A 16,037-nucleotide genomic window follows, 5' to 3' on the forward strand; every position below is an offset into this window, starting at 1 on the left:
TTTTGTAGGAGACTCTGCTCAGATGACTGATTTATTAGTAAGCAGGTACCTGTGCATTAAATGATCTGCAAATCCCTCCCAGCTGAATTATTCCGTGATCTGGCAGAAAAGCAGGTATTTTAGCCTTACATTGAAAAAGTCTCATGTAAGTATCTTGTCGTTTTGAAAGAATAACCCAAGAGAGACCAGTGGCCTCACTATTTGACTACATATTGCCCTCTGCTTATAGAATAGGCATTCACAAGTTGTTGAATTTGCTCTCTTGAGAAAGCCTGCTTGTCAAAGACCATTTTATGAAAGCAATGGGATTTGCAGACCTGCCTTCCTGCATCTGTGTTGGTGAGAAAAGTTTTATAATGGGAGCAGGGCTTTTCCTCTCAGTGGTTAAAACTGCTGTGTTTTAATAGGCAAGTAGGTTGTCTGATATCTTTTGGAGTGCCTCCAGACTTTGAACATGACATGATAAGATGCGATCCCTGCATAGTGGCAGTGACTGTACAGTGTTGCCACACTTATTCAGTGCTCATGGGGCAGCATCTTAGGAAGCCACCTTACATTCAGTGTAAATTGTGAGGCTACCTCCAAGAGAACTGCAAGAGAAGACAACAACATTAGTGGAAATGACTGGTATGGTGTAGTTCATGAGAACCCAGAGCTAAGAAAGGTGACCAGCTTCTGAAAGACCTTTTCAAAGACCCTATAACCACCACCCTGTCACTGTCAAATCACCGTCTTTCTCACAGCACTTTACGCATCTGCAGACAGTTCTTTGATTCAGGAATTCCTTTGAATAAAAAGGTAGCTTGGCAGAGAAAGTATTGCCTGGAGACCATTGAGCAGAGGCAACTGTACTTCAGAACCTTGCACAGTTTTATGGCAGTAGGAAAACCTATTGATCCCCCTGGAAATCCACAATAGTTGACACCACTTAACTCAGTCAAGAGAAGTTCATCTTCAAGCGCCGTTCATCCTGACTTGGTTCATTTGTTAGAACACAAGTGATAGAGAAAAATGAGAGGATGATAAATTAGCTAATGTAATTGCTGTCTATTGACTACTATAAAAAATGTTGAATAAAAATTAATTAATTAGAAGTGGAACAGAGTAAAAAAGTCCTGAATTCAGATTCATCCCCTGAACTTTAAGAAGTACAGTTTCCGTATGTTGAACTTGCAGTCCTTGGAGAATGTGCTGGGGTATCATGGGGATGAATGGTTTGTTCCAAAATACCGGGGGGGGCGGGGGGAGGGGGCTGGGGGAGGTGTAAAAAGGGCTTCTCCACCTCATATTATGATGGGAAATTTTGCCTTCTAATAGAAAAAGAGGTACCCAACAGCCACCTACTTCCTTCTAGTCAAGATATTCTTTTTTCCAGCAAGACACAGCATCAAAAGCAACAAGTTGTCTTTGTTGAATTCTGGGAAAACCAGCACATTTGGAAGATAGAGCCTTATGCCTGTAACTTAGACCTTGGCCCTCTGAAATCTGAGTCTGTGTTTTCCTTATGCTCACTTTTCCCATTAAATGCCTTGGATTTGAACTTGACTGAATTGGGAGGTGCCAGTTACTGATCATATTAGTCACAGCTGCATGTTCCCAAGGAGTTACCATGTCAACATCTTGTACCCAGCCCTTTGAAATGTAGCAAAGTGAAAGTTTGAAGAGTTGTTGTTAAAAAAAAACAGTGAAGTTGTGATCAGACAATAGGGAGGGAGGTGTTAATGCATTGCCTGCAACAGCAGTGAAATGACCAGCAAATAAGAGAAAGCTGTCCTCATGAGGTAACAGCTCATAACTCATCTCTGAAATCTGTAGGGTATAGAGATCAGAAGAGAACACAGGTTGGTACTCTAACCCAGCCCTTTGGAAGGAGACTAGTCCTTTGGATGCCCCAACGTAAAGGTCAAAATTTACTGAAAAACAAGGCCATCCGGGAACTGCTGAGTGTATGCTCATGTGACAGTTCAGGAGTGTGTCCAAGAGCAATCCAGCAGTCAAGGATGTGGTAAGCCCAGTATGAATGACCTGTTGAACTCAGGGTGTTTTGGAAAGCCTTTCAATATTTTTTGTTGTTGTTGTTTGCTAGTAGAAAGAGAGTCTGTGGAAAAATCTTTGCGCTTAGGGGTGAAAAACTTTTCTTTAAAGCACAAAAGTGTGGTTTTACTTTTCAGCCTGGAGATGCACTCTACCCAAAAGATGAAAATGGAAAATTTATCTACCATGAGACAAACTTATGTGCCACCTGGGAGGTAAGCAAACACAACATCCATCCATATATGCTTTAAAACCCAGATCCTCATTCTCAATTTTACCTGCAGTTTTCATAAACATAGTTGAAGCATTTGCCAGAGCAAATGGATAAGGTTCTATTAGCTCCTATGTATGGATTTGACTTCTGTCCCTGAGGATGTTGCTTCTTTCTATCATTTAATTGCTTTTATAACAAAACAGAACATTGTTGAAATATCCAACATCCACATTCCTTCTTTCAGAGAGTGCACTCTACATTCACTTCTTGAGGCTTTTATCATTAGGTTTTTACCAATCCTTCCCCTTTATCAGATCTTTACAGAAAAAGAAAGTTGGAGCCATAAGAAAAGACTGGATCCTCTTAAAAAAAAAAAAACTAAAAAATTTTCACCTTCAAGAAAAAACAGAATTTGCCCTGAAGCTCAACAAAAAAACCCAAAAAAACCCCAAAACCAAACAAACAAACAAAACAAACAAACAAACAAAAAAACCCAAACCAAAACCAAAGAACCAACCTCTTTCCTTCTCAAAAAAAAAACACCAAAGCCCAAGACCTTGCCATCACTTGCCATTAGAACAAGTTCACTCACTTCTAAATTTACTTATCAGATGGGAACACAAGATTTTTCTGGTTAGAAAACTTGGAGGGAAGTAGCATTTACCTGAAAGATTGCATCCTAAATTTGTTTGTGATGTGTTCTAGACCTGTAGGCAAATGTTTCCTTAAGCCTGCTGCCACTTGGTCTCAGTATTTTGGGTGAGGCAGAAAGTGCAATTAGCAATCTCCTCACATTTCTCTCTCTCAAGAACATGGACATTCTTTAGTTCATGGCCAGAGCTTTTCAGCTCTCCTTCTGCACCAGGTCTGATGAAAAAGCGTCGCTAATTCAGCCCAGTTCACACTAAGAGAGGTAATAGGTGCTACTAAATGGTCCACTTCAGCTTGTACTGTCTAGATCTGGATAGTCGTGAGCCAGTTTAGCTCTACTCAAGGTACAGCAGAAAGAGATGGAGAATGGTGAGACTCTGAGTGAAATTTCAGTGGGAGAAGGCCTGGAGTGGGACTGAGCTTTCCCTTGGCTGCTGAGCCATCCAGACTGAGTTTCAGGGGGAACAGGGACTTCCAAGTCAGCTGCTTATGTTACTCTTGTCTTTGACTGATGCAGTTCATCCCTCTCTTTTTCACAGGCTGGTTGCTCGAATGTTGAAAGTAACAGCTCTCACAGCACTGTTACGTTTTTATCTTTGAGCTGGTGCTTATTGTAATGGTTATGCTATAGCAGGCCACTCTCTTCAGCTAACAAGCCTGGAGAAAAAAAAGGTGGTGGTGAGTGCCTGCAAATAGCAACATCAATCTAAATAAAAATGGCTCAACTGAATCCAGATAATTTCACTCTCTCAGTATGGTGCTAGCAGGCAAAAATGGCTCCAGATGACTATATTTGCTGACTTGTCACCAAGTGATATAAAGCATATGAGGCCAACTAGAGGTCATCAAACACACAGTGCCTCTTACCTCCCTGCTTTCAGCTCCTGTGAGACAGAAAGGAATAACAAAACCAGTAGGAGGGGCATCCAGCTGCACAGTGGGGTCTGCTCTGCCTCAAACAGTCACTAAATTGTTTGTGTGCAGAGTTTCTGGGAGCAAATGGGAAGACCATATGAAAGGACCCCCTTTTCCTTTAACAACCCAGCAGATGAAGATAATGAAGACCAGGGCACCTATTCATATCCAGTATTCATAAGGATTTCTCATCTATTAAGATTTGTCTAAATGCAAAATACCTAGAATGCCTCTCTCCCCCAACCCTTCTTTTTTTCTTTTTTACTTTATACTGTACTGATGTTTTCTGTTAAGATTTTGTGATTTGCCTTGCCAGATATTTAGGGGATTTCACCAGATAGACACTTCATATGAAAAAGAGTCTTACAATCTAAAGGAGTAAATTGACTTATCAGGAAAGCAATATGTTTTGTTCACTCTTCCTTCTCCAGCTTTTATGCTAAAGCAGCATAAATTAAGCAAAACTCTTTGAAAGCACATGCCTGGCATTAAAGTATCTATATCTTGGGTTAATCTTTCTGCTCTCCAGACAGATTCTATCCTCACAGGAGGTATAAAACGTTAGGGTTTGGTCTGGAAAGCAGATCAACACAGTAGTGTTGGATGTTGCCACAGGAGTTTGGGCTACCCGGACAACACCAGCCCTCATGCTAACAGAGCTGTTACTTCTGCTGCAGCAAAGAGTTTTCTGCAGTCTCAAGAACGGCCTATCCTCCATCTCTCTCTAAAATGCATGCTATGAGGAATCAAGTCAACATGTGAGATTCCTCTTGTCCTTGCTTTCTTTGCAGGCTATGGAGGCATGTAAGGATGCAGGCTTGGCAAAGTCTATTGGAGTATCCAATTTCAACCGCAGGCAACTGGAGATGATCATGAACAAGCCAGGACTTAAGTACAAACCTGTCAGCAACCAGGTAAGACTGCAAGCCAAGAGCAATGCCTGCCACAGTGCCACTACCCTTTAAGGAATGCAGAGGCACACACATAGCCTAGGCCGCCATGTACAGAAATGTGATGTATACTTTGCCACAGACACTGCCCTCCCTACTGTCACACTTCCACTTCTAGCTTGAAAATATCACTCTTCCTATCTAGGCTAAAGGTCTATATTTGAATGTGCCGGAGCAATCGCTTTCCTCGGTTTCTGCTCCAGGACTATAAAACTGGTGCCTCCGTGCCAAAGCTCCGTAACAAGGTTGAACACTGAGTCAATGCAGATCTTAAATCTTTGCCATGTACCTTACTTCAAGTCCAAAAATTCCCACAACAAACCACTCAGAGCTAACCATTCTTCGATGAAGCCGTGTCTACCTCAGCTGACACCAACCGAACACTACGTATCAGGGATCCTGAGTTACTCTAAGCTTCTCAAGTTTAAAAGCCGTTAGAATCGACTCCTAAATTTTCTGCACTTGCTCTCTTTTGCCTTTCCTATAAGACATTCTTAAGAGCTAGAGAAAAAACTCAATTACAGGAGACCCCATTAAGTGACTGACCTGAGCTGAACAAGCCCATGAAGACGATAGGTACGTCTGAGTTAAATTAGAGCAGTAGGGCTCTGAGAAGGCGATAAGTGGCAGCGACCCATCTGAATGCCCAATACCTTTGGCTCTAGCATTTGGCAGGTCACTGCATTTCCTAGAAATCACTGGGAAGCTCTTCTGACTCATCTGGCACAAACAGATATCCACATTAGCAGTATCAGAGAAGGGGCCAGCAACCAGGACCAAATTCCCACTCTCAGTGCCTGGCCTGGAGGGCTGGAATTGCCATGGAGCAGGGCAGGGTGGCTGGCCACAGCCTTCATTTCTGTATTTGTCCTGGCAGGAAAGGCAGCCTGTGAGAGGAGGAAATTCCAGCACCCTTCACTGGTATTAACATGCCTAGCGGGTGCAAAATGCAATTGCTGTTTCTGGCGTGCCCTAAGACCGCGCTGAGCATTGCTACTGCTTCCTGGGGTCGAGGGAAACTGGGCAAAAGATTAAGCCCAGCTTAGGGCAGCTAGCCAGCAAGTATAGATGTGCCAGATAGCTTCAGACTGCTCTGCAAACAGTGGTTGCTCTGTCACCTTGTAGACATCCTTTTCCCAGAATCTGAGATTGCAGCCAGAAAATCCCTGCCTGTAAGGGAACCGTATTTGCAATGTGGGAGGGTAGAGCTCACAACAAGGTCATAATCTCATCTTTTGTGTATGCCCCCCTCACCTTTCTATCTGGGACAGATTGTGCCAACACTTCCCTAAAAACAACGTCAGATTAGACATCCTGAATGCCAGAGGCAGAGAAACAGAGAACTGACCCACATGAGAGGGACTGCCTTCTCAGTCTATTTGTTCTAGTGAGCTTCCCTCACTTCCACCACCTCCACTTATTTCCACCTTTTCACTGGGAGGCAATGGAAGTTCCCTGCAGCCAAATTATAGGCACAGATGCTGATCTGCTGTCCACAAAAAAAAAAAGAAAAAAATCCATCACCCAGCAATGTACAATTAGAACAGTAACCACAGATTAAGTTTCCCTAATTTACACATATCCTTTCCTGAAAGCATCAGCTGCTCTGTAGCTCTACAAATATTGAGATACCATCTGCTTCTATATCTGGTTCTGTTGATAATTTTTCTTTCTGTGTTACTCCCGTAGGTCGAATGCCACCCCTACTTCACCCAACCCAAACTCTCAGAATTTTGCAGACAACATGACATTGTTATTGTTGGGTACAGCCCACTAGGAACCTCAAGGGATGAATCATGGTAAGTTTCCATGTTACTTTCTAAGAGAAGGACAATATCCAGGAAAAGAATAATATAGTTCTCCACTGCTGGGTCTCTGTGTAAAATACCTTTGTCCCCATTTTTCAAAGTAGTTTTGAACTTCAGTGTCTAAATATTACAGTTGTGGAATGTAAACTTGCCCCACTCCTGCTGCATGCTGTCATCAAAGAATGCCAGGTGTCTGTATAGGAGGTTGCCTTAGGTCTCCTCTAACAGAAAGCAAGTGTTTGTAACTGGGAACATGTGAGACTTAGGTGAGGAAGTAGAAACTAAGTCAACGTTAGGACATCACATAGGAAGTTGCCTTTGACAGCCCGCCAACCTAAGTGGCAAAGCTTTTCTCTCATCTTTCACGCTACTTGTTAAAAGGTGCAGTGTTCTGTTCACAAAGAAGTAGATGCCTCTATGATTTTATATTAAAGATGAGGGATTTTTTGGTTTCTTTTTCTTCCCCAATTTCTTCCAGGGTAAATGTGTCCTCCCCTCCTTTACTGAAGGATCCTGTGCTGAATGCCATTGGCAAAAAGTACAACAAGACTGCTGCACAGGTTGCTTTGCGTTTCAATGTCCAGCGAGGGGTGGTGGTCATCCCAAAAAGTTTCAATCCACAACGCATCAGAGAGAATTTCCAGGTAAATTCATACTCCAGTGATACATGGATGAATCCACTTACATTGGCTTCGCCCCTATAGAAGGCGATTTTTTCATTTCTTTCTGTAGATGTACACAAGACTTAACCAATATCAAGCTTTGCCATATCTGATGCTTTTTGTCCCCTTCACTTAAAGGTAACATGATACGACAATAACAGAGCAAAGCAGAGAGGAACTTTTGGTGTCTTTTTACTCTCTGCAGTACCTAAAATTCTAGCTGGTGTGTCCCAGAGCACCAGTTGCTGCAGTGAGCAGCACAAGGAAGATGAAGTAATTCAGTACCTCAGTAGCCCAAGGTTGCAGGTACCTAGGAATGACTGATCGTTCTGACCAGTCTTCAGGTATGGGACAGCTTTGTTAGGGAAGGATTGCTGCATACAAGTGTGACAGAAAGATTCACAACCCACCACACCCAAAAAAGATGAAGAATTTGTTCTTGTGTCCCCTGCAGCACTCAGTACCCACACTACTCCCTACTTTCCCTGGCAACATGCTGCTTTCAAAGCTGGTGGCTCAGCATTGCCAGACTACCTTCCCCTTCTTGCAAAAGAGTGTAGGCAAATGTGACTGGGCTTATTCATGTCCTCGAGACTTTACTATAAATGCAACCAATGCGTGGATTTGTGGGAGAGGTACGGGGAGAAGGACGGATTGTACTTCTGAAATCTGGAACATGTGAAGGTTGATTATGACAAGAAATGTGAACTCATTCCTAACATCTCCTTCCATTAGATCTTTGACTTCTCCCTCACTGAGAAAGAGATGAAAGAAATTGAAGCCCTGAACAAAAATGTTCGTTACGTGGAACTGTTAATGTAAGTACAGGAGGAATTCTAGATCCTCACAGAACATTCCTGTTTTTCAGAGGATTTAAAAAAAAAAAAAAAAGCTTCCTTTTAATATTAACTTTTGTATAAACAACTTTATTTTAAAGCTAAGGCTTAAGTATGGGAGGTCTTTAATGCAGCCTGAATATGCTCCTGGACCCATTGCAAAAAGAAGTGTAAAACACTTCCTTACAGCTCAGGTGCCAAAAGCCCACCTAGTAGAAAGTGACTGTATCTGGCTATTCCATCTCTACCCTATTTCCTTAAGCTCTTTCTACTGTATGTGGTCATGACAGTTTCAGGCAGTGATAAGGTGTAGCATCATCCCTGTCAAGCAGTGTGGACATCTAAGCTGAAATTCAAATAGGGGCACTTTCTTGTCTTTCCCCGCTGTGTCTTATCCTCACTTCCAGTGCTCTGCAAGCCATTTTACTGTTCAAGTACAAGGCCTTATGGATTGTAAACTTAGTGTTTCTAGAGGCAACCTGTCCTAAATTATCACAGAGGAGGCTAAGAATCAAGAACACTGCTACATGAAACAACAGGGCTAATTCGGGGAGAGCTCTGCTCCTTCTCACTTTCTTATAAAAGATGATACATCTGGATGACCACAAGTGGTCAGAAACTTTGTTTTGTCCTTTTCGTTGATGCTGTCTTCTACAGCAATCTACCTCCCTTGTTGTCATGGAGAGTTGTACCTTCTTCTAAGGAAAACAGAAAAACACACAGCTCATTCGACTGCTAAACCACTTCTAACCATCTCTTCTGAGAACTAACAAGGCTTGATCTCTTGGTGCTTGTCATCTAAAGCTTACCACCCAATGTAGTTTTGCTTCACCTGAAGGCTGCATTATCCCAGAAGGCTCAGACTGACCCAGCATCCCCTCTTCCAGAGGATGAGGCAGTTTGTTTTTCCTTCAGCTCAAGAGCATCTACAGTTTATGGCCAAACCTGTTTTCCTCTTTTCAGGGCACTCAATACGTAGCCGAATGCTAGAGATTCATTTCCATGCATTTCTCTTGTTACCTTGGATTATCTGTGTCCTACCAAACTGTAGCACGCTCAAGCACTAAAAATAATGAAAAGCAGGATAACAGCATCAATAGCACTCCAAAACCTTGACCATTGCTCAAAAGATAGGAGGAAATTTTGCAAAGAAACAAATAAACCACTTACTGTGCTGCATAACTGATGGAAAATATGCACTAAGTTAAAAGCATCATAATGAAGTTAATCTTTCACATTTAAGATCAAGTGCTCTGAAGCTTTAGTTTCTTAAAACTTAAAATAGCCTTCCATCAATTAGCAGTAGTTAGTTCCAGAAGGCTCCTTACAAATGGTCTAGGAGTTTCTTACGTGTGTTTTGGTATTCAAAATAATTTGCTTTTACATAGCTAAATTGAGTTGTAATATCATTTAAACTTTTAGTGATTATATACACGAAATGTAATCTTGGTGCAAATGCAAGAGTCTTTTCCAGGAAAGGATGCAAATGCCCACAGAAGAAGAACTTTCTAAGCCAACAATCCAAAAAACTACTAAACTAAATGCTTTGCTTTATTAGACTAAATTTGGTCACAGGAGACCACTGAGGATAAGGAAAACAGGATGCACATTGGCAGCTGTAGTTTTCACAGGAGTGCCATGTTTGAGGAAAATGCTTCAATACAGTCTGATTTCCTCTATGAAAAAAACCTTATCGGAAAAGTGATGTTGCCATGTAAGGAGCAGCTATATATATATATATAAGTATGCCTACTGCGTGTTCTCACACTGAAGTGTCTGGAATTGACATTGCAACAGATAAGTTACCAGTCTAAAGACATTTCTTATTTCATCCAGCAATATGTATCTGAAAAAGTCAAACCCTGTTACAGAAAGACTTTCGGTTCGTCAACTTAGTGCAAAACTTTTGACAGTTCTGATGCAAATGCCAGCAAGAATGGAAAAATCCAGCTTTTCTCTGACTTTTCCAATTATCAAATATCATATGGGTCCCATGTGCAAATCTGTTGTTCTGATGGCATGAGTAAGCCCATACAAACAGGATATTGCAATCAGTGGAATGAATTAGCAAGTTAAGTATCTGAGAAGAAAATGGAGGTTTTGTAAAAATATGAGTACTTCAGGAAATCTTAATCTGAAATTGCTTCTTCTCCACTTGGAGAAATCTACACGTATCGTGCAGGGCAACTTTTACATTAATCTATCTGCTTGATTTATCTTGTGCTCCCAATTCTCTGTTACAATTGTTCTTCCTTACCAGTTATTCCAAGCTGCACTGACTCCTCCAAGTGAATAATTTTCACTTAAAGGATTCAGACTATTGAGCATGTGAGATCTGATTAGCCAGCATCCTCCATAGATGGAAAGTAGAGATTATGACACTGGCAACTCAGGCATCATCAAATTATACTGGAGTCAAACAAGCCAAAGTGTTGTGGCTTGTTTTTTTTTTTGTTTTATTTTTTTTTCAACCAAATCAATCTGTTAATGTGTTAACACTTGAGCTTGGCTGAATGTTGGAATGAAATGTTTTGACACAACCAATTCAAAATGTTTGATGCCTTCCAATTAGTTACCTTCAATATTGTGAAATGTATCCTTCCCAAACTGGAGCGATTCACAGCTGGGACAAATGCCAGTATTTGTTGTGCTCTGCTGTAAGGCAAGGCAGCCAGCTACCATGGTACACCTGAGAATGCTCTTCAGAAATTTTTCATTTTGCTAATGGAAAGTGTTTGACAAGCCAGGGCTTGTGACTTAGCATCACCTTCTCAAACAAATAAAACCCACAACAGAAAACAACTACCTCTCTCAAGTCTGCCAATAATGGGTAAAGGCAGTGTTATTTTTCCACCAGAAGTTGACCTTGGGAATTTTCTTCTTGCCTTTAATAATATCTTGGATATCTTCCCTGAGCATGTAGTTTCTAAAGTGAAGCCTGAAACATCTCTACCATTGGTCACATGCAGCCATGAACATCCCTTTGTCTCCCGAACTGGGTCACCCCAAAGCTCTTTGTAAATTCCCTGCCCCTGATGCTATTAACCTGGCAGAGCACCTACATGTAGACTGAGCTAGAGGACAGCCAGACCTAGTCTGGATGTGGCAGTCACTTGTAGAAAGCACCATCAAGACCCAGACCTACTCAGGGCATAAGACAAAGTAGTACAGTCCGATGTTTCGACCTCTGCTTCACACTTACACACTTATCCCTTATTTCTAGGGGTCTTTCTAGACATCTGAACAAAGAAGTCTTCACCTTCCACAATGTACACATAGTGAAGCCATCCCCCTTTCCTAAAACACTTTATCAGCTTGAGTTAAATAATGACAATACCTGACATCCAAACTCTTGTTGGTTTTTCCCCCATCTCTCCCTAAAGTAGGCCCAAAAAATGGTGCTTCACCATCACCTCCTTAAATGCACAGGGGTTTGCTTCCAACTCTACAGGGATGATTATCCAGAGCAGGCAGCTTCTGAATAAGTAGAAGAGCCTTCCATGAAGGTCACATATATATTGCAAGGAAGAGGTTTGTTAGGCACAAGACAACTGCATCAGTGATGTGATATCCTGCTTCACCCAAGGAACTCACTTGTTCAATCTGACCTGTCCACAGGTGGCGTGACCATCCAGAGTATCCCTTCAGCGATGAATACTGAAAACAAGGTGGGTCTGGACAGTCAGTGCTGTTGGGCTTCGCTGAGAAAGCTTCAACTTTTGGTGCTTTGACTTCATGTGAGACTATTCAAACGAGCATTAAATACATGACATTTACTACTTCTTGTCTTGTCAGTCTCTTATTGCTAGTGAAGGCCAAATCTATTTAATCCACTGAATTCCTGGTTTTGGCTTAGGAGGCTTTAACTCTTAAAACTGAAGCTTCAAAACTGACAGCTTGTAAAACTGAAGATTTCTCAAAAACAGGCTAATTAGTTCAAGCCAAATAATTTTCACTGAATAGCATATTCTTCACTCAATTTTAAACAAGACATTCCATTTTAGTTGGTGTGAAGGAGAATCAGAATCACAGAATGGATAATGTTGGAGGAGACCACAGTGGGGTAACCTGATCCAACCCAACATCATTTTCTCGTACAGCTAAAGTAACGGAAAGTCAAGAGTGAGCAACTAATTGAATTTGATATATATGAATATATGCTTATTGATATTAGGCATGTCCACTGCTTCATGCAGTGAAGCCCATTTCACTCTAACCAGAGTATTCTTCAGCTGCATATATGAGCGTCACTCCATAGGAACACCTCAGCTGGCTCCACATGTAAATAAAGCATTATAAAGCATTATAAGCATGTTCAAATTCACACACACACACACACACTTGTCAGATGAGGGCCTCAGTGAAACACAGGAAAAACGTATGACACTTGTGTTACGCTGTACTTGCTATTCAAGGATGGTATTGCACAGCATCACATATGCAACCTGGAGCTAGCACTAGTGAGATCCTCATGTCAAGATTAAAAACCCCTTAAAATTCTTTCCTGCTCCACAAATTGATATTAACCCAATAAAATTTCTGTTCACTTCAAAGTTCACATGGACTTTTGTATAAAATCCTGACCAAGACAAAACTGAATTAAGAAGCTAAATTTTCAAAGAAAGAGAAAATGTTATCTAATAAATACAATTTTCTACCGTGCTTGGAGACAGCAGAACACTGGCAGGTCCAAGAAAGGGTACAAATCAGACAGAGACAGCCAGGCTGAAACCTGGACATTTCCTTCAATCTGTCCTCAGCTCTCTGAAACAGGGAGGCAGAAGGATGGACACCAGAGTAAGCAAGACTGACTCCTTCAGCATGAATTTGTTTTTTAGATCACTTGTTTGCTCAACAGGTTTTGCAGCCTATAGGTGCATCAGCCCACACCCACATCTGCAGAAGGCTACTTTCCCTCCCTCCTGTGTCCAAGCACCCCAGTTTCCTGCCATAGAAGGGGTACATTTGAGGGATATTGGAGTAGAAACTAAAACATACACACAGAGAGAGAGTACTTCATGTACTAGAACGTGAGTACTGCCATTGGAAAATGTGTCATACATAAACTTCAGTCTATAGCATCTGTTTTTATTTATTACCATTGCTATTTATTATCCCTGACTGGAACAGGAAAATGCCAGAGTGTACAGTTCATGGAGACACTTCTGTTTGGTCATGGTGTGCTCCTCAGAACCAAGACAAAGAGGGACAGGGATGACCATTTCACAGGAGAAAAAGGAAAGGCTCCCAAATGGGTCTAGTGCAAATGCATCCCTGGATGAACTCAGTGGGCACCACTAGAGAAGTTTGGCTCCTTCAGCAGGGGTGGCCTTCACATAGCATTTGTAAATCCCTGAAACTATGCCAATAAAAGGAACATTTTGGTTGCTGGAGGTTACCCAAGGACAATTCCCATTTTATTCCATTACCCACTTAGACCAGAAGGGGAAATATAAAAAAAGAGGGGGAGAGATAACTGAGGAGGAAGAAGACACATTACAAATCTGCTGGTGTAGATCTAAGGACAATCCTAAGGTCAGGTGGAGCTCTGCTCCCCGAGGGGCTCAGAACCACTATAAAAAGCTGTGCTTTGCCCCTTTTTGAACAGCTGAGGTCCTGGTCAAAAGTCTGAACAATCCAAGCCTAATTTCAAGTGCCAAAGAGGAGCAGTTACCACCATACCCAATGTGTTACTCCAGTTGCTTCATAAGTACAAGCCTTAAATAGAGCTCATAGGGCTCAACTGCTTAACAGTAGCACTGTACAAATTTTTGCCCTGTAACTTGACCAGGTGCAAGTCTTCAGCCACAGCCCACGTTCAGGCCAGGTTTGGCAAAGCTCTTGCTGTCTACAACTGCAAATGTCAACTAATGCTAAGCTTAAATGCTCACACCAGCCCCTTCACAGCTCACTGCTCTTTCCAGACAGCCCTCTCCCAGAGGTTAGGCAGCACTTGAGATTCTGATAAATCAGGTGACCTTGTAAGTGTGAGTAAGGAAGATGATATGCTGAAACCTCTCTAACAGGAAATACCATATAATCAAATCTTCAATCCATACTGATTAAACAAGGCAGGACAAACTGTAAGAGTTCTTCCAGCCCAGGTCATACCACCAAATTCCTCCCCCCTCTAATTTTAATAGAATCCTTCTCCTCCTCCTTTGCATTGCCTCATTCGTATCTGATGAAAAACGATTCAGCCTCTTCCCACGGGCAAATGCTCCAAGAAGTTATGAGACTGCTTCAGATGTATAGCCTACTTCCCCCTCCAGCTTTGCCCAGTTTCAGACCATTTCTCTCCATTGTTCTCCAACTTGCCCTACAAAGAAAATGTTTAGACAGGGGAAATAAACAGGCCTGCAAATGGGAAATTGGGAAACCCATTCCACCAGCAGCTGCACAAAGAGAGAGAGAAACCCCAGACCATGGCCCCATGTAAAATCTGCTTCCATCTAGCACATTTCAGAGTCCTACTGGACTCGCTGCCTGGTGTGAAACACATCACTTAGAATGGCTGCGTAGAACGCTGCTCCAGCTGGAAGGGTCAGCACGGACAGAGGGCTCCAGCACCTCCTGCTGTGATAGCACTCACACACGACAATAGATCCAAGGACAACTGGGCACTGGGAAAACTTACTTCTATAGTAAGTAACCCATCATTTGTGCCTCTTCCTATAGCTGCAAAATGAAGTGAAATCCAGACCAAAGATGTTTGCTTCAGCTATGCACAAGCGAATTTTCAGCGAAGAGAACAAGAAGTGATGCAGTGTTTTAGATTCTTTTAGCAGCCCAGCAGCTGTTCTGGCCTAGTCAGAAAACCAGGTGACACGCACACATCCACAGCAGCAAAGCAGCTGCCACAGCTGCACAGTTAGAGCATGGGCTTGCCTGGCATTCCCTGTTGTTACACAAGATCAGGGCAGAGCACAGTGCTTTGAAGCTGCAGCACCCAGGCCCTTCCTTGGACATGTGCACGCTCATGTTTAGTCGGTGAAGCGACAAGAAAGCATCGCCACAGAGTTATGGTGTGTAGGCTGACATCACTCCCACCCTGCACTGTGTGGTTAGCTGAATTTGTTTCCCCACAGGGAGGCAGAGCTTCATCTTCCACAAGACTACGTATCTGGAACTGGACCCTGTCTCAGAAGGGACATGCATTCAATTTTTCCTAATACTATTCAAGTGCCCACAAGAGGACTAAGGAAAATAGTAAGAGGCGAAGTGGGATGGGCACTGTGTACATTTTACAGTCTTACATTAAGAATGCCCTTTGGATTTATGTCACGTATTTTTGTACCACAAAGCTACCCAAGAGATTTTACAAGAGTGTATAATGTGTCCTGTGGAGGAAAGGGGGAGTAGCCATATCAAGCCTTCAGCTAGAATTAGGATGCAATCTTGGGTAGATAGAACAGAACACAGGGGGAAGGAAGACAGTGCCTCCTATAGTTTTCCTCCATTGCCTGCCATTCAGGTCTGGATGCCAAATTGCTGGGTGTTCTGCTTTCAAAATGAGATCTCTTCTCCTGGTCAAAGTGTAATGATAACAGAGGACATAAAGTGAGTTTTGCAAACATTCGGAGAGATAGGTGGCCATGAAAGGCAGTGCCTGTGGTCACACACAGCAGGGTCCTCACCCGATGAGGCTTCTTTGCTTCATTCCTTTCTTGAATCCAATCAAGTCTGAAAGCTACTCACCTCTAGACTGGCAGGATATTTAACCATTACTATATCCTTGGGATGTGCAAAGGTATTTGACAGCAGAGAGGCTGCTACTTTCCTTAACTAATTAAGATCATCTCACAACCAGAACTAGAGTTGTTTCTTCAATTTAAAGTATGGATCATTTAAGTGCGGAAGCAAAGCCAGTATTGTAGGGATTCTAAGAGGAAAATAAATCACGTGCCTGGGATACACAAGACATTTCTCAGATCTCTACTGTGAGCAGTGAGGACAAACTCAGATCT

At 42.3% G+C, this 16,037-nt stretch overlaps 1 protein-coding gene across 1 annotated transcript in view; it reads left to right on the forward strand.

The window, feature by feature from the left end:
* AKR1D1 (aldo-keto reductase family 1 member D1) overlaps window positions 1-11,849 on the forward strand; it is a 35,093-nt gene extending 23,244 nt beyond the window's left edge. The window contains exons 4-9 of the mRNA XM_032689077.1: window positions 2,172-2,249; window positions 4,606-4,728; window positions 6,454-6,563; window positions 7,051-7,216; window positions 7,970-8,052; window positions 11,689-11,849. Of these exons, the coding sequence (XP_032544968.1) occupies window positions 2,172-2,249; window positions 4,606-4,728; window positions 6,454-6,563; window positions 7,051-7,216; window positions 7,970-8,052; window positions 11,689-11,731 (603 nt within the window). The 3' untranslated portion in view covers window positions 11,732-11,849. The remainder of the gene's footprint in view (window positions 1-2,171; window positions 2,250-4,605; window positions 4,729-6,453; window positions 6,564-7,050; window positions 7,217-7,969; window positions 8,053-11,688) is intronic.
* Window positions 11,850-16,037: the final 4,188 nt, after the last annotated feature.

Source organism: Chiroxiphia lanceolata, chromosome 5, assembly GCF_009829145.1.
Source record: "Chiroxiphia lanceolata isolate bChiLan1 chromosome 5, bChiLan1.pri, whole genome shotgun sequence".
Lineage (NCBI taxonomy): Eukaryota > Metazoa > Chordata > Aves > Passeriformes > Pipridae > Chiroxiphia > Chiroxiphia lanceolata.